At 31.3% G+C, this 22,628-nt stretch overlaps 2 protein-coding genes across 2 annotated transcripts; one reads left to right on the forward strand and one right to left on the reverse strand.

Annotated features, from left to right (window-relative positions):
- Positions 1 to 2,759: 2,759 nt before the first annotated feature.
- LOC122598387 (classical arabinogalactan protein 9) lies at positions 2,760 to 4,895 on the forward strand. The gene is made up of 2 exons (XM_043770982.1): positions 2,760 to 3,343; positions 4,677 to 4,895. The coding sequence occupies exons 1-2, from the start codon at positions 2,849 to 2,851 to the stop codon at positions 4,749 to 4,751; spliced, it is 570 nt and encodes a 189-aa protein (XP_043626917.1). The 5' UTR covers positions 2,760 to 2,848; the 3' UTR covers positions 4,752 to 4,895.
- An 8,810-nt stretch (positions 4,896 to 13,705) lies between these two features.
- Positions 13,706 to 16,329, reverse strand: LOC122596239. Its single transcript, XM_043768786.1, has 3 exons — positions 15,855 to 16,329; positions 14,817 to 15,164; positions 13,706 to 14,730 (listed from the first exon to the last, which is right to left on the reverse strand). The coding sequence occupies exons 1-3, from the start codon at positions 16,290 to 16,292 to the stop codon at positions 14,155 to 14,157; spliced, it is 1,362 nt and encodes a 453-aa protein (XP_043624721.1). The 5' UTR covers positions 16,293 to 16,329; the 3' UTR covers positions 13,706 to 14,154.
- Between the last annotated feature and the right edge of the window lie 6,299 nt (positions 16,330 to 22,628).

A 22,628-nucleotide genomic window follows, 5' to 3' on the forward strand; every position in this document is an offset into this window, starting at 1 on the left:
AAATTGTTTGATGTAAGTAATTCTTGAAATCCGGCATCTAGCCAGAGTATTTTAGTATAAAATTTAGCCGTTAAAAAAAGTAGACTATGTATTGGGAAGATATATATAATTTTCCATAGAGACCGATCAAATATGAACACACTTAAAATAAGAATAATGTACCGTGTAAACACTTAAAAATATCATTTTGATGCATTAAAAGTTTTAAATTCATGTTTTTTGTTTTGTGCATCCATCTTGGATGTATATTCATCTAAATGGATGAACAAAACAAAAAATGTGATTTTTTTTTTATTTTAACAGATCAATGTGTTGTTAAACAAATTTCAACGACAACGACAAACTTCAACAACAACTAAATTCCACATATTTTAATTTTTTTGATAGTTTTAACATATTATTTTTTTTCCTTTTCTTTTAAACAACGAGTATTTTATACGTAATTAGCATTCAAGACAACACAATGACATCCAATTGAGCAGTATGCGGAACTTGAACCAATTATTCAACAACGGACATAAAATATCACATATATAGATAATAGATTGATTGGTAATTAAGAAAAATTATAATGGGATTTATTTTTGGTTTGATGTGAATTCATGTGGTGATGAGGTGATCCATTAGTTAAAGAGTGTTAACATAAACATTTTTTAGCATAATGTATGCAGTCGTTATTATTTTTTTTTTACTTTAAAGAATAAAAGATAAATACATGGTAAGTTGCTAATTATATATTTTTACTGTGTTAAAGAAGAACAAGATAGAAATTAAGAAAAGAATCCAACCAAAGTATGCCCTACAAACGGTGGAAACAAATCAAGTTCTGTTTGGTGTTGAAGAGATGGACCATCCCTTGTTCTTTCGTTGCTTTAATTGTACTCGTAAGTCGTAACCAAAAGATTGTTCGTATAGAGACTCTGATAAAAAAAAAAAATTTGAAGTTAATTAAAGTGCACATGGAGAAAATATGACATAGTTTGTATGTGAAGTTGTTCAAGTTATTTATTCTTTATACTTTCGACTTTTTAATCCAAAATTGCCTCTTACATTGCCTTTTACATCAATTGTTGATGCTCCGATCTTTGGTAAAGAACTTTGAACATCCATCATTGCATTCGTTGCATTGATTCCGGGGTTCCTGAGTTCCTCACACCTTTGGCTTTATCTATATATTACCTATTGTGATCCATGTAATCTTTAATAAAGAATGTTGAACGTTTTATTAGAAAAAAATATATCATTTTGGTAAATATAAAGCTTTAAATGTCTAATTAACTTCTTTGAAATGGACTTTAATTTACGTGTCAAAAATACTCTGAATATGGAATTTTAACTAGCAATGAAGGTGTAACTCAAATAAGCGGACCTTCTTGGCTCCTTTGAGTTTGATGCTAATTTATGCACTGGTACCCCTTTGTCTTTATTCCAAGCAGTATGATAGTTTGATTTGGAAGTCGGATACCAAGGGCAAGTAATGTATATATAGATAGACTATACATATCTAAGCCGCTCTTGTAAGAAAAGGCATACAAATTAAGATAAACCGATTTGGGAATAATAAACTTCTTGTGGAAACATTTGGGTACCAATTAAGGTTATGTTGTGTGTGGAGAGTTGGAAGATTTCTTAAAATGGCTTTTCCACCATGTCCATGCTATTGAAAATGAATACTCCTCTCGATTCAAACCTTTTGCAGATGACTTAACCAAGAAACTATGGCTTATTTGTTAGATTCGCTATGGGATATGACTAACACTTTCATGACTGATAGAAGTTAAGTTATTCGAGCCCTCCATCCTTGATTGACATTCCAAGTGAAAACATAATTGATCAAAAGGATGATAACATTAGTTTCCCAAGAATGTGTTATGTTGCAATTTGTGCCGCATGAATTTTGGATATGATATATTGATATCATTTTAATTCGAAAAATGTTTGTTATGCTTTAATAATAAATCTAAAAATTAATGATGAGGAATCATGAAAATACATGTGTTAACTACAGATAATAAATTATTTAAATACTCGTATATTATTAGTCGTATTTTAAACATATTTAATTTACGTAGTCATATTAGTCCTAATATCCGTACGATGTACGGAAGCTACATAGATTTTGTTATAAATAAATTCGAATATGTATAATACATGATTTATGAGTATGTAATAATTTATAGTTAAAATAAACCGATGATCGAAGCTAAATAATAATAAACAGTAATAATAAATATAGTATATGTCTAGTTAGAGTTTTGGATTTACCTTAAATTTTTACAATCACATCAAAATTGGAACTTGTAAACATAGTGGATGACGACAAATAGCCTTGTGATTTCGAATCGTAAACTCAAATAACTTATTATAAGTAATAGGGTTGAAAAGTTGAGAAAAAAAATAGAGACAATTCTATTAAGAAGAGAACGATCAATCAAATAAGGTTGTAATGTGTTTTGTATTTATAAATCAAGAGTTAGAGTTTAATTTTAATTATAATAAGGAATTTGAATCTATATACAATTAAAAAAGATAAATTATCTAATAAATAAATTAAAAAGACACATGTCGATCAAGGATTACGCCACGTGCTGTTTTAAAAACATATTAATCATATTTTAGTTTAATTGTAGATATATATGATTATTTACTCAAATAATATATTGTTATTTAGAAAAAAAAAAATGCTCCAAATAGTGAGTCCACATAAGTAGATACTCTCATACACCAAGTTCTTTGATATATAAAAACCGTACCCCTTCCTCTTCACTTTCACTCCTCGCTATCAAACTTCTTTCGCAGTTCCTAACGTTATTAACTTTATTCTTTTAACATCAACCAAAAAAAAATCATGGATCGCAATGCCACTCTACTCGCCGCCCTCATCTGCATTGTCTTAACTTCCGCCACCGCCCAATCACCATCCTCCTCCCCCACCGCCACCCCAGCACCACCAACCTCCACCACTCCACCCCCCACTGCCACCCCTCCCGTCGCTACACCTCCCCCAGTCAGCTCTCCACCACCAGCCACCCCACCACCCGTTTCAGCCCCTCCACCAGTTGCAACCCCACCACCTGCTACCCCTCCACCAGTTGCCACTCCACCGCCAGTTGCAACACCACCACCAGCCACTCCACCACCAGTTGCCACCCCTCCGCCAGTGGCAACCCCACCGCCAGTAGCAACCCCACCACCAGCCCCAGTGCCAGTATCTTCACCCGCTGTGACACCATCGGTAGCCCCATCTCCCTTAACTATGAGCCCACCAGCACCACCTACCGGAGCTCCATCTCCAGCTGTCAGAACCACCGGCATATCTCCTGCACCATCAGCTACTGATGTGGTACATTACTTTCACTTTACATTTTAGTTATATTATATTAACACATCTGAACTACCCATTATTAAGCATTTGATTAATTACCATTCTTAAATCTAGTCTAGTTTAGCTATAAAAAATTGCCAATAGATCTCATCGGGTCGGGTCAACTAGATGATTCACGGATCTAATAGATCCTACAAATTTCCTAAATGTATTTAAAATTAATGATCTTCAACTAACCTGCCTCTCGGCACGGGCTAAGCCCATCAAAGTGTACTGTATGTATTTAAAAAATATATAGTTTAAAAGTAATTCATTACAAAAGTATCATAAATATTCTTTTGTACATATATTTAGATTTTTTACATGTAACATTTCTTCTACATTTATGCATTATATTGTGATTGTATAAATTATAGTACAGTGTATGTAATATATAAACTTGAATCATGTGTTGAATGGATGTTGTTAATATGTAAAGCGTATGTTAGAAAAAAGTAGAAAGAGGTCGTTAACATAAGCTGAATATATGGGGTAGTCACGTGATATTGATGAACCCGATCCATAGAGCTAGCTAGCTAGCTAGGTAGGTCAGAACTAGACATTATTATTATTAGTTTAATACTCTGATGGCTTGTCGTTGTTATGAGATGCCTCGGAAAAAGGCAGCACTTCGTCACCTGATCTGTGCGCCACACTATTTTATCTTATATTTATTGTTATTCATAATATTAAATTCAATCTTACTTTATGAGATTACAACATGTTATCATTTATGTGTTTCATTTCAGTTTGTTTTTTCCTTTAAATATAATTTATAAACAAACGTAAACCAAGTCGATCGCGGTTTGGCGTGATTTGGGCTATAACAAAAAAATGGAATATACGCTGGTTTTAAATGGAATATACACTGGTTTTACTACATATGATATGGAATAAGGACTATATCTATGCTTCTATATATATTGAAATCACATTCACGACTCACCTTTTGTGCGTGTACATATGATGTCGCTAAAAACGACTCACCTTTTGTGCGTGTACTAATCTCGTACAGTAGTTAGTTACGAATAAGCTATTAAATTTCCCTTTCATCTCATCTCACATTACTTATACATTACTTTTTTGTTAATCTATTGGTTAGCAGTGGATTAGTTACAACGTTTATACATTGAAATTTAAGTTGATTTTAAAGTTATTGGATCAATCTCACTTGGTCACCGGTACAAACACATGGATTATTGGTCTGGCTCTTTGCCTGTTTTAGTGGTTAATCGTTGACGGTAACCTAATGAATTAGTTCGTAATTATTCTTTTGTAATGTAACTTTATCTCTATGGCATTTGTACTGTAGAGTGGCGCGGAGAAGATGGGATCCATGGTTGGAGGCCTGGTTTTTGGATCGGCTCTTGTTTCCTTGCTACTCTAGAGATGTATATTTTTTCTCGGTCATCTATGGTCTTTGATTATCATCGATATCTTTATGATTTTGCCACTTGTTTATTGGTGTAGCAAAAGAATTTTCTTTCATTGTATTTTGAAGTGAATTTATTAGTTGGGATTCTTTTAAGGATATTATATCCTTTTTTTTTTTTTTTTTTTTTTTTTTTTTTTTTTTTTTTTTTTTTTTTGTATTTTGAGGGATTACTATGATCATTATATTATTATCTACTATTGTTACTGTTATGCTGTTCAATCCTTTGTATATCCAAATAGCTTGTTTACAAATTAAAAGTATGTAATTAAATATTTCAAGTTCTAGACAGGTTAACAATTGATATAGAAATTATGAGATCAACATAAGATTGTAAGGTATATACAGTCTTTGATAACAGCAAGAAAATAAAAGATTACCTTGTGAATGATTGTTTTCTATTCATTATAATTATCATAGCTTATATTTATAGAGAGTTTAATAAGCTAAATTAGGAAATAAAATCATGGTTGAGAAATTGCTTGATTCTTCGTGGGTAGCCCAAGTCGTAATCTTCTATTACGACGGGAAGTGATGTCAATTATGATTCTGACAATCTTTTCTTCTTTCTAACAAGACGGACGTACAACTTTATGTCTATGTTACCAAAACATTTTTGTTAATGTTACCAAATATCTTCTCTTCTCCCTGTCTACACCACTGCCTTCATGATTAAACTTACCGGCTGGAAACTGTCAAAAACCATCCAAACTAATTATCGCTGCCTGTGCAATATGGCGCCATTCTGGCTGTTTCCATGTCTTTTGTTAGGCTACTTTGTGGCTTTTACCCATTAATTTTTATCTTGGCGTTCGAAGAATCCTAATTCGAACTAGTAATTTTCAAGTTGCTTGTAAGGTTCATCATCCTTGTCCGTATAGTTATATTTTCTTCCGTTCTACAATGGCAAACAAGTTTTCCCTGCGTTTAAGTTAATTAATCTTGAAGTGGAAGGTTACAGTTTTATTTTGGGATAAATGCATAAAATAGAAATGATATTTCGACCAATTTACGAAAATAGCAGTGACCTTTAAAAGTTTACTTTTTAGAAATGAACTTTCATTTATTCCTGAAAATAGTAACATTTGACACGGTACATGATGACATGTACATTTTTTGATTACGTAACATTTTTTAATGACGTGACATGCTTTATTACTAGAGAAATTAGAAAGGTCCTTTCGACCAGTTTACAAAAATAGCAGTGACCTTTAAAAGTTTTACTTTCTAGCAATAAACTCTAATTTATTGTCGAATTACTCTAACACCGACGACGACGGTGTTGGAGGTGGAGGTGATTTCTTATCGATTTCTTGAACTAATTTATAAATCACCAACAGTGTGATTGAGTTCGAGCTAACCTCTCGACCTCTGCTATCTTGATCAATGTCATTTGTCGACAAACTATTCTCAAACGGCCTAGATCCGGCCTATGAAACTGTCGTCTCACCATAAACATCCTCAGGATCTCCCTTTCGGCTAAAACGACGACGTTTTGACATCTAAGTTTAGAGATTTTTAATCTCGAGATAGACGAAAAAAAGCTAGATATATGTCTCCTTTAAGATCTTCATACACACTTTTTCAATGTTTGTAATAGGAAGAAAATGACAAGAAGAAATACCTTGTCGGGACCGAAATTGAAACGGAACCATGTCATTTTGGGGAAAATGACATGGCTGATAAATATTACATAGTAAAAAAATAAATAAATAATACAATGTCATTAAAAAATGTCACGTGATTAATAAATGTCTACGTTATCATGTACACGTGTCAAATGTTACTATTTTTGGAAATAAATGAAAGTTCATTGTTAAATATTATGTTACTATTTTTTGGAAATAAATAAAAATTCATAGTTAAATATTATAACTTTTGAAGGTCACTGCTATTTTTATGAATTGGTTAAAAAGTGTTTTCTATTTTCTATAGTTACGCCAACTACTAGTACGTTGGCTAGGTAGTGTGCCTATGCCTTCTTTTTCTTTTTTCTATTAGAATTTCCTTTTCAATAAAGTAATCATTTTAAGTTTTCAAAGGCCTTCGAAATATCACATACGGAGTACTTTGTTTCCTTGGACTTTACCAAAGTTAACCCAAACTAAACCAGTTATAAGCAATGGATACTTGAGCCCAAATATTATAGATTCATGCACTGAGTTTATAGTATTTAAGCCCAACCAATGTTTACTACATTTGAATAAAAATTTATCTTTAAATATGTATGTATATATACAACATGACCGTTAATGGAATCATGTTCATGTGTAACAAAAACATTTTAATTTTAATAACTTATATACAACATGACCGTTAATGGAATCATGTGTAACAAAAAACATTTAAATTTCAATATATAAACATGTATCTGGAATATATTATAAAGTAATGAAGTTGTTTTATTTATATACTAAGTGTGGTCAACCTTAAGTTCACATTTTTCAAGAATTCAAACTTAGTATAGACTGTAAACATTATATTATAATCTTATCTACGTAACGAAGATGGGCTTATTGTTTTATAGTTTATAAACCTTAACTTAGAGCATTTCCAAAAATAACTTAATCAAAAAAAATTTTTTTAAGAAAAAAGTCTTTGAATAGCTTTTTGTCATTGAAGAACATAGTTTTTTTCTTTAAAAGCTTGACATTCTTCAACCTTTTGATTAATCACTTTTTTTTAATACACTCACATTAAATTTTAAATTCATGTTATTAAAATATTTTCTTTTGAATTCTTTTAAAAATTATAATTTAATATTATAATTCATGGTAAGGACATGCAAAAAAAAAGCTTTTGAAGGATTATTAGCATTGGAGATACTCTTCGAGTCTTAGAGATTGTCTTATTGTAATATTGTGTTAACCGATAAATATACAAATGCAATACATTTTTATTTCTTTCATTTCACTTTAAATGTTTTATTTTCATTTTATGGTTATTTTTATTCAATTTTAATTGTAAATATATAAATTTTTGTTTATGACACAAAACACTTGATATAAAAAATATTAAGTATATTTTTCATTGATATAGTTTTCATTAACTACAATATATACAAATAAATTTAAGGTTAAATTAAAATAAAAACTTCAAAATCCACTTAAGACATTAAAATGAAACGAAAATATATAATATATTATAAGGATTTGTCATTGTAAAATAAGTAATAAAACGAAATAAACATGATAAAATATTACCATTGGATCATATAAAACTAATAAACAATTATTCATAGAGTGAACCCTACAAATTGCAAGAGTGGTGAGCTAGGGTGATGGTGGTTTGTCTGGTAGTCATGGTGATGATGGAGAGTTGGTGACTGGAAAGGAGGATTGGTGCGAAACGGCTAGGAAGATGACTTGGTGTAGCATGAAAATAATTTGTGTCGTTTATTGTATTTGGAAATGAAAAATAGATAATGTGTTTGTTTTTTTATAATTAATATAATATTTAATTTAACACTCTTATATTTTCCAGGTTCTATCCCATATACTAGTAGTTGCCAAGACTAAATGGTATCAAGGGTGTAAATGGGGGTCAAGAGAATAATTAATAACATACGATAGAAGTATATATGATAACTTTCGTATTTACATAAGCGATGACATTTTAGTTAAAATTGACTACTTGACTAGCTATAGGTATCGCACTAAACATAATGGTCAATCAATTGTCGTGTGTATCTGGCCATGAGCTCCGATCCCATCCAAGGTTTATGTGTGACAGATTGACGAGGTCACATGAGGTTGCTCGTTCCACCGCTCAGCTCGTAACAAAAGGGTGGGAGTTGATTCAACATTTATCTCACTAAGTTTTTCTAACATTTCTATCTAAGCTTTTATATACAATTTCTTTATTAGTAATTACAATATCATTAAGGCTCAACCTTATGCCACGTGACACGTGGCGCTGTATATTGGTCCACCTGTACCTCGCATTTTTCCCAGATTTTGCCATATCGGATTCCGTTAAGGTTATTTTTTTTCGGTTTTTTTTTGTTTCTTACATAGTTTTTTTGCTTTTGTGTTTTCTTTCTATTGGTCCACCTATACCCCGCATTTTTTCGGATTTTGCCATATCGGATCCCGTTAAATTTATTTTTCTTTCGGTTTTTGTTTGTTTATTACATAGTTTTTTTGCTTTTGTGTTTTCTTTCTATTGGTTCATCGTATATACCACATCACTATTTAGATTTTGCCATTTTGGATCCGTTTGGGGTTTTTTCTTGGTGTTCATCATAGTTTTTTGGCTTTTGTGTTCCCAAATAATATATTGGAAACTTTTACTCAACATTTTATTTTTCCTTTGTTATTTCTATTTTCTTTAAGGTTATTTATCTTTCGGTTTATCTTGGTTTTTTGATACCTTTTTTTTTTGCTTATATGATCTCTATTATCGGTTCATCATATATCCCGCATCACTATTTAGATTCTGACATTACGAATCCCATTTGGAGTTTTTTTCTTTCTTTTTTTTTTGGCATGGTTATCAATAGTAACCATGCTTATTAAAACTTGACACGTGGCATCGATTATAAAGTGACACATCGCACGTTTCTTATAGTTTGGATTTTGCCATATTGCATCTTGTTCGGATTTTGTCACGTCTTTTTCTTTTTTACTTTTGTTTTTCCTTTTCGGATTTTTTATTACGGGTTACTTCTGTTGTTTTTTTCACACTTTTTATTTGTCAATCAACCTTATTGTGATACACCCCGTACCACTACTTGCATTTTGCTATATCGCATCCACTTGATATCTGAATTAATATATTGATATTTTTGTCATATCACATCCCGTTCAGGTTTCTACTACGGGTTACGTTTTGGTTTCTTGCATACTTTTAAACAAACATATTAATGACAAAATTATAGCTAATTAAGCTGTTAAAAATTCACGGCATATATACTAAAATAACGAACCGTTTCAACAAAGGAATTGAGACCCCGCAACGCGGGGTCCAAAATTTTCTAGTTACAATTATTGATGTAGATTTTTGGTGATGAAACTATAAGTGAGCAACATCCTATATATTACCTTTTGGTTGTGTTTTTATTACTTTGTAAAGGGTAAGGATGTAGTGCCAAAAATTAACATATTGGTAAATTTTGGCAAAGTTTCCTCCAATAAGAAAATGCCACGTGTACAAGCCAAAAGCTAGTCAATTCTTACCAATTTGTTGCCAAAAATGTGATGTAGTAAAAAGTTTTTTTTGCCAATTTGAAAAAGAAAAAAAAAATCCACACAAGCTCCAACGTTTACTTTTCCTGCCAAAATGGCCATGTGACACTTGCCCAACGTTCACTAGCATCGACCAAAACTAGTCGATGTAACTTGTCAAAACTTGTAGATGCATGCGCTATAGGCTTGCCAAAGCTCCAACGTTCACTTTTCCTGCCAAAATGGCCACGTGACACTTGCCCAACGTTCACTAGCATCGGCCAAAACTAACCGATGTAACTCGCCAAAACTTGTTAATGCATGTGCTATAGGTTTGCCAAAAAACCGATGTTAGCCGATTTTTCTTGCCGACTACACCCTTGTCCTAAGATTTGAAGAATTTTAGTTAAGGGGAAATTGACTAAAGTTTGAAGATGTCGTAAACGATCGAGACAGACACACACGTGCACATAATTAATATGAAGTGATTGGGAGGAGAAATCACATCCATCAAAAAACACTTGTTCCCAAGCCTCTTCAATGCCACGTTATTGACCAAAGATTGTATTATTCTACCCATACTATATGTGGTGAGATAACAAATCTTTCAAATTTGTAACAAAGGTAATGTTAAAAATGGAAGATATCCAAGGACGGGCCTTTTTAAAGGCGTTGAGTCCCCCGGTTTTCTCTGTTTTTCTTATTAGTGGGATAGGTTTTTTATTAGTAAAATAGGTTCAAGCCTTAACAAATATCGGATTTACATTAATTGGTCGTGCATGCGGGTTAATAGTTTGTTCCGGATTATCAGAATAACAGGTTTTGGCTTCGTCCAGTTAGATTGGGACGTCAACTAACGATAACTTTTAGCAATCAACTTAAAAACTAGTTGTATATGTAGTTTTTAGTTGGAACAATAAGGTGTAGCTTTTAAATAAAACTGTTAACTAGAGCTTTTTTTATTTAAAATATTTTGTATGATGGTTGTAAATGAAACTTAAAATGGTATTTATGTAACTTTTAAGATTAAAAGCTTTATCGAATTCATTTTGAAGCTTTTTCTTTCAAATAAAAGATAAAGCTAGTTTCATCTAAATAAAATTTCTAACATGCACAATAAGGTTGCGTTTGGTTCACAGAATTTAATGGAATTTGATGGAATTGGAATTGAATTCCATTCCTTAGTGCGTTTGGTTGCACAAAGAAGAGGGAATCTCATTCCATAGGAATGTAAACATTCCATCATTTGATGGAATCTCCATTCCTTGGGGATGGAGGAAGGAATTTTATTCCTTCCATCACTTGAATTTTCAAAAAATCAAAAACATTCCGTCAAATTCCAATTCCTTTGAAAGATTCCATTCCTTTCAAAAACAATCTGTGAACCAAATGCGCTATAAAAGTTTTTCCTATTCAAAGTTAAAAGTTAAAAGTTAAAGCTCCTCGAAAGTTTTTGAAAATTTCCTCCCGGACATGCCCTATAAGTTGTTTAATGAAACCTTAAAAATAAAAAAAGACAACAAATTATGAAGTGTGTAAGTGGGGCCTAGTGAGATAAGAAACTGGTCTAGTTTCCAGAATCCCAAATGAAGACCATGACTTTTAACAGTAATAATCCTCTTTACAGCTATTCATCACTCCCATAATTCTGAAATCGACAGTTCATAACCTTCATTATCATAAAAGTATTCTTCATCCCCACCTTACCTCCCCGCTACCAGTTGCTTCTATTAAATCTTCATTTCTTATTATAATCAAATCAGGTTGTTGTACACTTGTATATAAAACATGGAAAAAAAAATGCTTTCATTCCATCTCACAATATACCCCAAAAAAATCACATATTTAAATATAAAATCATCCATTCTCACAAAATCATAAAAGTATAATATTTCTAGTAACATACTTGTTATCCTCACAAAACATCACCCCATATACTTGTTATCCTCACAAAACATCACCCCATACTTTAGACACTGGTCTTCACTTGTGTATCATTAATTAACTAAAAGAAATATTAAACACACCCCACTAAGTTATTTATCTTAATGAAAGACTTTACTTTTGTAACCAATTAAAAACACACACACATTATATTTTATTATTTGTTAGACGTGGAACTCTATCACATACTAATATTTTATTATTTCTTATTTAATGAATAAATACATGTCCCATGATTTTTAAGGATTAAAAAAAAAATATGTTAGTGTTCCACACCTAAGCTTAGATACCCGACAACCTTATATTTCCATCCCCATATATGTATTCTAATAAGAATATCTTCATGAATCTCGTAATTTTTATTTAAGAAATATTTGAACTTAGAAATTTTCTTAAAATTATTAAGACTTTTAAATCCTAATCACAAGTTGCAAATCATTATACTTTACAAATTTTTCCTCTAAATAAGAATCGATGAGGTCGAACATTCATAAAGTTTTGGATTTCGTCTCAAATTTTCAACTCTTAAGTATTTCTCATTGTTTATTAACGGCGTATTATTCTATTTTTAAGACTTTTTATTGTTACTCTCTCCGTCCCATTTTAAGTGTTCTAGTTTGATTTTTAAAGTTTTTTTTTATAATGTTTGACCGTAATTATATTTTGTTGTGTTATATAATACTTGATATAAAATGAATGAAATGATTGAATATTCAATCTATTTTTCAATGATGTAAGTTTTATCAATTTTTATAAACTACATATAAATATATTTTCAAAAAGAAAAATACTTTAAATGTCAAACACACTTAAAATGGTATGGAGGGGTATATTTTTCATAGTTTATTAATAAATAATTTTAAATAAATAATTTAAAAAATAGTTTTATGTTTTACTTTTTACCTCTTTTTTATGTTAATGTTATATGTTGCTTCACATAGAGAGAAAATCAATACATAGTGCATTTCTCTTCTCAAACCAACCCTACTCAAACGTACAAAAAGTGATTTAAAAACATCAAAATTACTAGTGTTAAATGCATCAAACATAAGACTAAAATTCTTGCACAAGACGTTAATAAAAGAAAAGGAGAAAGTAACTTAACACACATTACAGTTTGTCTTAGAATCTCACAAGTCACCCTCAATAGTTGGTTACTAATCACATGACTAAAGTTACTTAAGACCACATGGATCTTATTATTTTACTTTGATCCTAGACAGTCTTATTATTCTAGGTTCTTTCATCATTTCAAGGTTAGCCTATCTTAGAAGCTTAATATCTGTCAAAAACATATTTTAACACTAATCTAAACACATTCTTTTAAGCATAAAGTACAAGGTTCTAGCTTCCAAGTTTTGACATTTACAGCTGTAAACTGAATGTGTAAAAATATAAATAATGTGGGTCCTATCCAACTTTAACCTCGTGGGAACGTCGTAATCATATTTCTCAAACACGCTTTGCTTCAAACGATGCAAGCCCACTTAAGTATAGTGGATGCTGATGCACATTTGTCAAAAAGCCAAACCAAAAAGTTGACCCAATATATAACTTTTTATCCAAATGACCCTAAATCTCAAGGGTACCAACATGCAACTTTTACAAAAGTAAAGGGACCAAAAAGGAATCTTACCCACAAACAAATGAACATTTCCATTTTCCAGTACATAACTCTGATTATACATTAGATAACAATAACAATATCTAATCTTGTGATGATCGGGTAATAAAAAGGAAAAAAAAAATGGCTAAAACCAAGCAGATACCGCTTATAGAATAACTCTAAGCCATACATAATTCTTTTGAATTCAAACTTTTTATATCGTAAATATCTACATTAGTAACATTTTGGTTACTAGTAGATGCATAAAACAATAGGTTAGAAGAACCACCTTTGAACTTCTAACAATTTAAAACAAAAAACGACCATATAAAAATCCTAAACAAACTTAACCAAGGTAAGCATAATACTAAGAACAAACAAGAATCCGATTCTTTAGAATGCCCTGAGCGTTGTATACCATCCGCCATCGTATGGAAGGTGAACTAAAATTAAACCTCCATTTGATCTAGTAGAGAGAAAAAACCGAGCTTCCAAGCCCCCAAGGCTGGGACTGGTGACCAACTATGCTCGGCGATACCCAAGTTGTGAAATAAATAACTCTAACTTTCTAATCTGTAACTTCTAAGGTGTTAGTCGATCAGAAGCTAACCTTTGACCCTATATGAACATTAGCAGCCGTTATCTAAACCAAAGCTGCAACCTTTGCTCGATGACTAGCACCCATGGCGGATGTTTTTACTCTTTCGTCCTCTGGAAGTTCAGAGGTTTCACAGAAAGATTTTGATTTTAAATCGGCCGGAGGGATAAAACAGTCCATTGACAAGCCCGGAACGTTGAAAGCAACTTCTTCAATGGACCATGCTTCTTCCATTCTAGTCTTGGTATGACTCATTGCCATTTCACCAAACCTGAAAAGGGTCACCACTGAATGACCCGAATGGGCAATCATTATGCCTTCAATGGGCCTATAATCATCCATACTTGAATTGATTGTTGTCTCCCAGTAAACAGCATCACCACCATTAGTTTGAATCCGGGTGAGATGGGAATCTTCCATGTGAATTATAAGTCCTGTTTTCTGGCTAAAATAGCCAAACAGAACGTGTCGAATGATTTCAGCTGGTCCTTCACTTCTAGCCTTCAATGTTTGTGGATCTGCACATAGTTTTAGTATAAAGCAATCTTCACCATTGATTTTCTTCTCGCCTACACATTTCGCATCTGCAAACATCATTGCAGTAGTTCTAGGATCAAGACCCTGCAACACAAAATAAAAACTCTCATTAATTTTGGCGATACTTTATTTAAACTCAAAATCTTGATATTTTATCACAATCACTAGACCTGAAGTGCACGACGCAATGGGCGAACAGGGCCCTTAGCAGTATGTGCACCGAGCCAAGGCGTGTGTCTCCAAACCAGATTCCCATTGCAGCCCGCGTGAACCTTGCTACCACCAACAGCGAGCTCGACATACCACATATCGGGATTCATTTGCCATAAAACAAACCCACCTGTGTCAGCAGCTCTAGCAGCATACTTATTCTTCACCACTCTAGATGCAGTTTCAAATTCAGAAGCTACCATCTTCACTTTCCCCATTGCGTATGCATTCTTAATCGAGTTCTGAAGCTTTTGCCCACCAGATGCGGCTGTGTATTGTTGCAGTATGTATTGAGCAGACGATGTTTCCTAAAGTCAACAAATTAACTTTAAAAAAGACTATAATTTAAAACTTCATATAAACCTTTCCAAAGTTTCTTTATAATAAATTGTAACGCTAAACATGTCATTTAGTATATTTTACTTCATTGTGAAGAAAAAACTCAGTTACCTAATTGTGGATTGTTAACGAAGAACTAAAAAAAAAAACCATAGCAAGTTACTGATGTATAGTAAATTAAACAAATACTCCATACATTTTGGCTGTTAAATAAACAGTTTATTCTAACATGAACTATATGAAACCCATGAAAATTGCATTTGTTAAACTTAAATTAAGTCCAACTTTTACATGTTAAAATACAAACTTAATATGAAAAAATAATAATAATAATAATAATAATAATAATAATACAGTAAATCTTAACAAGTACCTAACAGACAAAAGATACATATAATATTTTTGGAAAAGATAAAAGATATATACTCACCAGAAAGTAATAGTATACTACCAACAAAAACAATAAATTCAAAAAATAGAGTCATTAAGAACTAATTTACTCAAATAAGCTAAAATACAAACCAACTATGTATACTCCTCAAAATAGAAAAAAACAGTAAATTCCCCAAGACCCCAACTATAAATGCAAAAACATTAATTAGCTAGTCTTTCAAATAATATATGACATGTAACAATCATTACTAAAAAAAAAAACTTACAATAGGTGTATCCTTGATACAAAGATGTGGCAAAGGATCAGCACTGCTAACATGCACTGGTGCTAAAGGTGCGCCCATAACACCAAGTAACAACCTTAAATCCGACCTATGTTTATAAGCCATAGTTGATGTCATTGATGGTGTCCTAGACAGCTGTCCTTTCATCCAGTTTCCAATACCCGACCCGACCCGTTTCGACTCACCGAGTTCCGACAGTCCATCTTGATCTGGGCCTTCGTATAATGGTGCTAAAGTTTCTCCTGTCAAGCTACCTGATCTTTGGTCACCGGTAGTTAGCTGTTTTGGTCGCCGCCGGAGTAGCGCCGACATCGGAGATTGGCTTCTTCCCGGTGACTTTGACCTTGACCTCACCGGAGATAGACCTCGTATGACTTCTTCTTTTAGTGCGGAGAAAAAGCTTTGGGGTTTTCTTTCCATTGTTTTTTTTAATAGTAATGAGTTGAAAGGGGATAGACAAATATATATATTTTTGTATAATATCTATTTATATATCTACTATATGTATATATCAAAGGGTTGTCATGAATAAAAATGCGAATTATGGTAAGAGAGAAATTGAGTGTGGGGTATATGTGGAAGAACAATGGAAGGAAATATGATTATTGTGTTTGCCTAAATTAAAAGAGAAAAAGAGTAAAAAAAAAAGGTGTGGGTAGTGCGTAATGTTTAGGCAGTGGGTGAATATCAAGGGACGCCAATTTATAACGTGTGAATGTAACGCATAATGCAGAGGGTTGCATTTATGAGGATCTCCAAAGTCAAAATTGGAAATTCACTAGTCCGGTTAAGGTGATATTAGCTAGTTTTTGGTTACTTTTGGCTCAAATTTAAACATTTAAATTAAGTTTTTACTTGTTTGAAACGAGAAAAGTGAGTTTTAGGTCAATGTTTGAATGAGTATCCCCTTGCATGAGATCTTATGTTTAAATTTTGAAGAGTACATATTAATTAAGTTCTTTTATGAGGTCTTGACTTTGGTATACCCAGTTTCAAGTCTGATGGGATATGGTTTACCCAAATTAATCGTCGTGCTTTCGGGCGGATTATTAGGGGGTTTTTCCCCCATCAGGTATTTGAAATAAACATTCCTAATTTAATGGAGCTCTCTAACGCGGACCCGATTAAGACAATGTATGTTAAACCTCTCGCTGACGAATCGCGACACGAGGTTTCCAATGAAATTCACCTTTTAAAAAAAAGTTAGGTTTGGTTTAAAATATGATATTTTTTAGTTTTGATGTTTTTATTGTTTTTCTCGATTCTCCAATTCAATTTTGGTTGACCCTTATGTTGAGTGCTAATGGCTCTATGCTTAGAGGTCTTGGCTTTTGTGAATCGACGAGATGTGTTATTCAGTTGGGTCTTTCCCGATGATGTGTATATATTCGTAACAGGTTAGGTAAATAAGAGGTTGTCTAACATTTAAACTTAAATGTGAAACCGTTCATACTTTTTATTTAATTAATAAAAATAGGCATCAAAATCATTTATTTGTTATACAAAAACATTAAAAACTAGTTTGTGAGAAGTTTACATCAAAAATTAGTTGTGGAATAACCTTATATTCACTTTTATCATTTTTAATATGTATGTAAAATAAAAATACAAAGGGAAATGAAGATGTGTTGTTAACATATGTGACGTTATTAATGAAAGAAGTGAATAAAGTGTGATTGAAAGTAATGTTAACATGTTATATTTATTTAGTTTTCATTTTTTACCCTACAATTATGTATCTATATTCCTTTTTAAACATTTGATCTAGACATTGTCGTTGATGTCTAAAAAAAATTTCAATCATTTGTAACTATAGAATTTGTACATGCTTTGCAATACATGCGGGCCCTGGAATGTGAACTTCAAATAATATGAGTTCATGAGAAATGAAATTTGGGTTGGTGATTCTAGTCATTAAGCTAATTTAAGTCGTTTTGATAACACGGCTATATATGGTCAGTACAACATGAGTCAAAGGGGCGGTTCCCTTGGGAAGGTCTAACAAACACCCCTTTCATCGTTCTCAATTCGGCTTGTGGGCCGAACTTAAAGTATATTTGTAGAAAGAGTCGAACTAAATTAGAATTTCCAATTTTTGAGAAGGGACATAGTGAAAACGTTACTTGTCACAACTAATTTTTCAAAATATCATCTAATATAATTCATATCATCGTATGTTGTATTGAAAAAGATCACTTTGTTAAAAAATGAAAACTCACTCTCACACAAGTATTGAAGTGTACAACCACACTTTTGCTAAATAATTCATATGCTTCTCTTAATTAGTTTATGTTCGGCTTCTAGACAAATCTTTAAAAAACGGAAATTTCGACTTCATGTACAAACATTCAAACTCTATTTTTGAAAGATGAAGAAAATAAAAGTTACATCTATCATAGTAAACTGTCGTGATTGTATATGGTTTGACTACCATAGTATTAATCAGCCCACTAAAAATAAATTTGTTGTTATATGCATCATGCTCAAGTCATTGTTTGACAAATCATAAAAGGATAAATGAGGGTGCATGAAAGTAGTTGAGAGGGAATAGTAAGACAATTGATTGATGGGATAGAAGAAGGAGCTGAATCAGAATTAAATTGGATCTCTGAGTCTTTAAGGTAACCTTCTGCAATCACATATTCACATCCATGCTAAAATTATTGTAACGAATTCGATATTTGGATTCACATTCTGGTCCATTTCTAGATGAAACATTCATGAATTTGGAAAGATATATAAATTCCTTTTCAACTTTTCTAGTTTAAGAAATTGAATGGTACATATCGATAAGTCAGTCCAAAATAGTTTCACTCAGGGGCGGTACTAAAGGGGAGCAAGGGAGTCCAATGCCCCTCTTCAAATTTAAATTTTGTCATGTATTTTTAAATTTTTCATAAATTTTTAAAAAATTTCTATAGGTTTTTAATATTTACCCCCTTTTAGATTTATTTTTCATAAGTATTCTAAGTTTGCCCCCTTTAAAATTTTTTCCTAATACCGCCTCTGGTTTCACTCATGACTCAACTACGCAAGTAAAAATTATATTTGTGACATCTTTTTCTTTCAATGTGATTCGGCTATCACGTTGCTTTGTTTAACATGAACCATTAGGAGGTTGTGTGATGATCAACGTAATTAAAGGTAAAGTCATGATTTAACATTAAAATGAGTTGAGTTTATACTTGAATCAAGTAAATTAAGTAAATAGCGAAGTATACAAGTATCGAACCATGCGTTATCCTGGTCATTCGGATTCATTGACAATTTTCAGATAATGTTAGTTTGTTATTGTTCGTTTTGTGATATGGCTTTGTAGTTGATTGTTTGGTTGGGATTTGGGAAGAAGCGGCTATATAATTTCTTTTCGGATTTGAGCTCGATGATAAGATTTATATAGAATTTGGGATCGCTATATATAGGGGTGAAGCTCATCAGTCCCCCAACTACACGGCTACACCTCTTAATGTAATGGGGGCAAGACGCCAAGTTGGTAATTCGGTGTAAATGTTTTTGTAAAGTTTTTTATGATATTACTAGCACAGTACCCTCATAATCAGACGTTGGTTATGGCGCTGACGGCGTAATGGTGGGAGAGACTATTGGTGGTGGAGGTGACGATAATTAATATGAAAGTAATTAATGTAAATAATGTAGATATTTTAAAAAGTAAATAATTGATAATATAATTTAATCATCAAGGGTATTTTTAATAATTTCTTTAAAGTAACTACCTTTTTATTTATTTATTTGATATTATAGATGTGAATATTATTAAATTCATGTGATGGTTAGATTAAAAGTGTGGATTCGTTTGTAACCTATACGATATTAATAAACAAACTATACTCTTTTCTCTTTAACTTTTTATTTTTAAAATACCTAAAATACCTTAATTTTTAACACATTCCTAACTCATATAATAAATCTACACAATATATCCCTAAAATATTTTATACTCATATTTATCCAAACTATCTATCTCCTTTATTAATTAATTTAAATATTTCCACTTAATATCTCTATAATGTTCTTAATAAAGTTATTTACAATACATACATCTCTTAACCATAAAATAAATACACTACCATTTACATTAATTACTTTTAGATTAATAGCCATATCGTTACCACCGCCGTCACTGGCATCACTCGTTGCCGCCACCGCCGCCGCATTGCCCGAATACTTATCTCGTACCAATATAATGCAAATGTAACATATTTTTTTTGGAAAGTGATAAATCTATAATAAGTGTATATATTTTACTATACAATTTATAACTGACATACATTATTGTAGATATATCATTTCTCTTTCTTTACGTAATAACAAAACACTTTTAAGATTGCTAACGTAAAATGGTAATATGGAACCCAAGTTCATACCTTGCATGCTAATTTGTTGGGATCATTAATTCTCAGAAGAGCTCACTTGGTTCCGGATGAAAAAACATGGCTACCTTTATTTTTTTTCTCCTTTCCTAGTTAAGACATTTTTTTTTTCCTGAACCAAGTCAATTTACATATTATCCTACACATTATCATCGAAAAGTATCGTGTATATTCATGGTTACTCGTTATCAATGCTTTGCAAGTGGTATTATTTGTTAGAAAAGTATACTAAATCAAAATTTGGATTTTACAAAGAGTATGAAATATTTCATTAAATAGTCGAAGATAATGTACAACTTTGTAAAGATGATATTATCAACAAGGTACGGTGACCACAATATATCTAGATTGAGAACTTTGTTATAACCATGATATCATTCGGGGCCTTTATCTTGAGAGACTTAGATTCAATTTTTATGAAAGACAAATTTTATAATGGAAGCTAACTATCAATTTTCGGATGTACCGATATGATACACGGGATGAAAGATTTTCTGTCAATTTTTTTAAAATATACTAACATGGTACCCGCGTAAATGCGGCGGCAGTGTCCACAATGCGATGGTGACGGGCGGCGGTGGTGACGACGAATAGTGTGGACTATTATGTAAATCTGATTAATATAATGGTTAGTATAGTTATTTTAAAGGTTGAGGGACTAATGGTGTTTTTGTTTTATTTAGAGTGAGGTTATATTGTATTTAGGAGATATTGTTTTAATGAAAGGCAATTCTGACATCTTTTTCCCTGTAACTTTCAATAGGAAGTCTATTTTTTTAATAAAGAGTATAGATAAGACAGGCCATTTATGAAAGATAAGGCAGCCAATGGGCCTACATTCACACGTACAAAACCAGTGGCCGTTACACGCTTTAGCTCTATCGTCAATTCGTCATACATTCATACTCCTTATTTGGGCCCAACATCATCACTTTTTATAATTTTTATTACTGTAGTAGTTTAGCTCATTAATATTCTGTATGTGATATGTTTATGTGTAATCTTATACAAGTTGGTTTCGGCTTTTTGCTTTTCTGAAGAAAATATAAAGTAAATATACCATCAATTGGATCGAAGACAAACATGTGGGTCCAATTTACATAAGTTTGTCCTTTAAAATCATTAGACTTAAAATCATATTTTTTCCATCTCATATTAATTTGTTGATTTTAATTTAGTTAATTTTTTTTCTATAAATATCTTTCCATGTATTATATATTAGTTGATAAAATTTATATCAATGAATAACATATTTAAAATTTTATATGTCAATATATTTTACATGAAGAGTTATATAATATAAACAAAAAATTTTATTGTTAAAATTAAAAACAGAAAATTTGATAAGTTAAAACTAAATATTTAATATGAGACGGACAGAGTGTACCATATATGAATAAGAATGATTAATTCCTCTAAAAGAGAAGTGCTATCATAAAACATATAACTGTTATTGTATGGATTTTATAAATTTTATATTTTGATTTTATCACTTGTTATCATTTTATTATTATGATTAATTTTTTTATACAATACAACTTTTAAAAATTAGAATTGAGTTATTCTACATTGAATATATATTAAACAAAGATGATAACACTTAAAAATTACACTTTTGATCCCTGAATTTGACACGTTTTTCACTTTTAATCACTAAACTTCAAAAATTGCAAATTATACACTAAACTTGTCACTTTTTTTCACTTTTGGTCACTGCGCCCAGTTTCGTTAGTTTTGCTCCGTTAAGTTGCACAGATTCGTTAGTTTTTTTTTTCACTTTTCGTCCTTCCAATTATTCCATAACTAAAATCGATAATCGACAAACTTCAGTGATGAAAAGTGTAATTTACCTAGTTTTTTTTATATATACCTCATTCGTCCAATTTTAAATGTTATTATTTTGATTTTTTCTTAATAGTTTTACTTTTAACTTTGACTCTAAACATTTTTATTTATAACATATAGTAGTTGGTATAACATTTATCAATGAAAAATATATTTAAAAATTAGTTCATTATTATATGTTTTATAACAAATTCATATAACATAGACAAAAATATTTATGGTTAAATCATAAGGTGTTATAAATTATCAAAAAAACCTACAACATGTTAGTTCAGATAAACATTACAATATCTTATTTTTATTTTCGTTTATTAATAGTTAATAAAATGAATTAAGAAAAACTATATAAGTTTTTATAACACAAAAAAAAAGTTACGGTTAAAGTAGACATAAGAAGACTCGAAATTCAAACATAGTTACTAAATAAATCTATCTTTATAAATAAAAATTTCAATAACAATAATTTCATCGTCGTTAAAAAAAATCAATTATTTTATCTAATCAAACTACTGTATAACAA

The sequence above is a fragment of the Erigeron canadensis genome, chromosome 4, assembly GCF_010389155.1.
Source record: "Erigeron canadensis isolate Cc75 chromosome 4, C_canadensis_v1, whole genome shotgun sequence".
Classification (NCBI taxonomy): domain Eukaryota; kingdom Viridiplantae; phylum Streptophyta; class Magnoliopsida; order Asterales; family Asteraceae; genus Erigeron; species Erigeron canadensis.

What these genes read in the sequence shown, in the direction of transcription:
- LOC122598387 (XM_043770982.1), top strand. Translation starts at nt 2,849, where the DNA reads ATGGATCGCAATGCCACTCTACTCGCCGCCCTCATCTGCATTGTCTTA. An exon ending in CACCATCAGCTACTGATGTG is followed by an intron (nt 3,344 to 4,676) that starts GTACATTACTTT and finishes TTTGTACTGTAG; the next exon opens with AGTGGCGCGGAGAAGATGGG.
- LOC122596239 (XM_043768786.1), bottom strand. Translation starts at nt 16,292, where the DNA reads ATGGAAAGAAAACCCCAAAGCTTTTTCTCCGCACTAAAAGAAGAAGTC. An exon ending in GTATCAAGGATACACCTATT is followed by an intron (nt 15,165 to 15,854) that starts GTAAGTTTTTTT and finishes TGTTGACTTTAG; the next exon opens with GAAACATCGTCTGCTCAATA. An exon ending in CATTGCGTCGTGCACTTCAG is followed by an intron (nt 14,731 to 14,816) that starts GTCTAGTGATTG and finishes TTTGTGTTGCAG; the next exon opens with GGTCTTGATCCTAGAACTAC.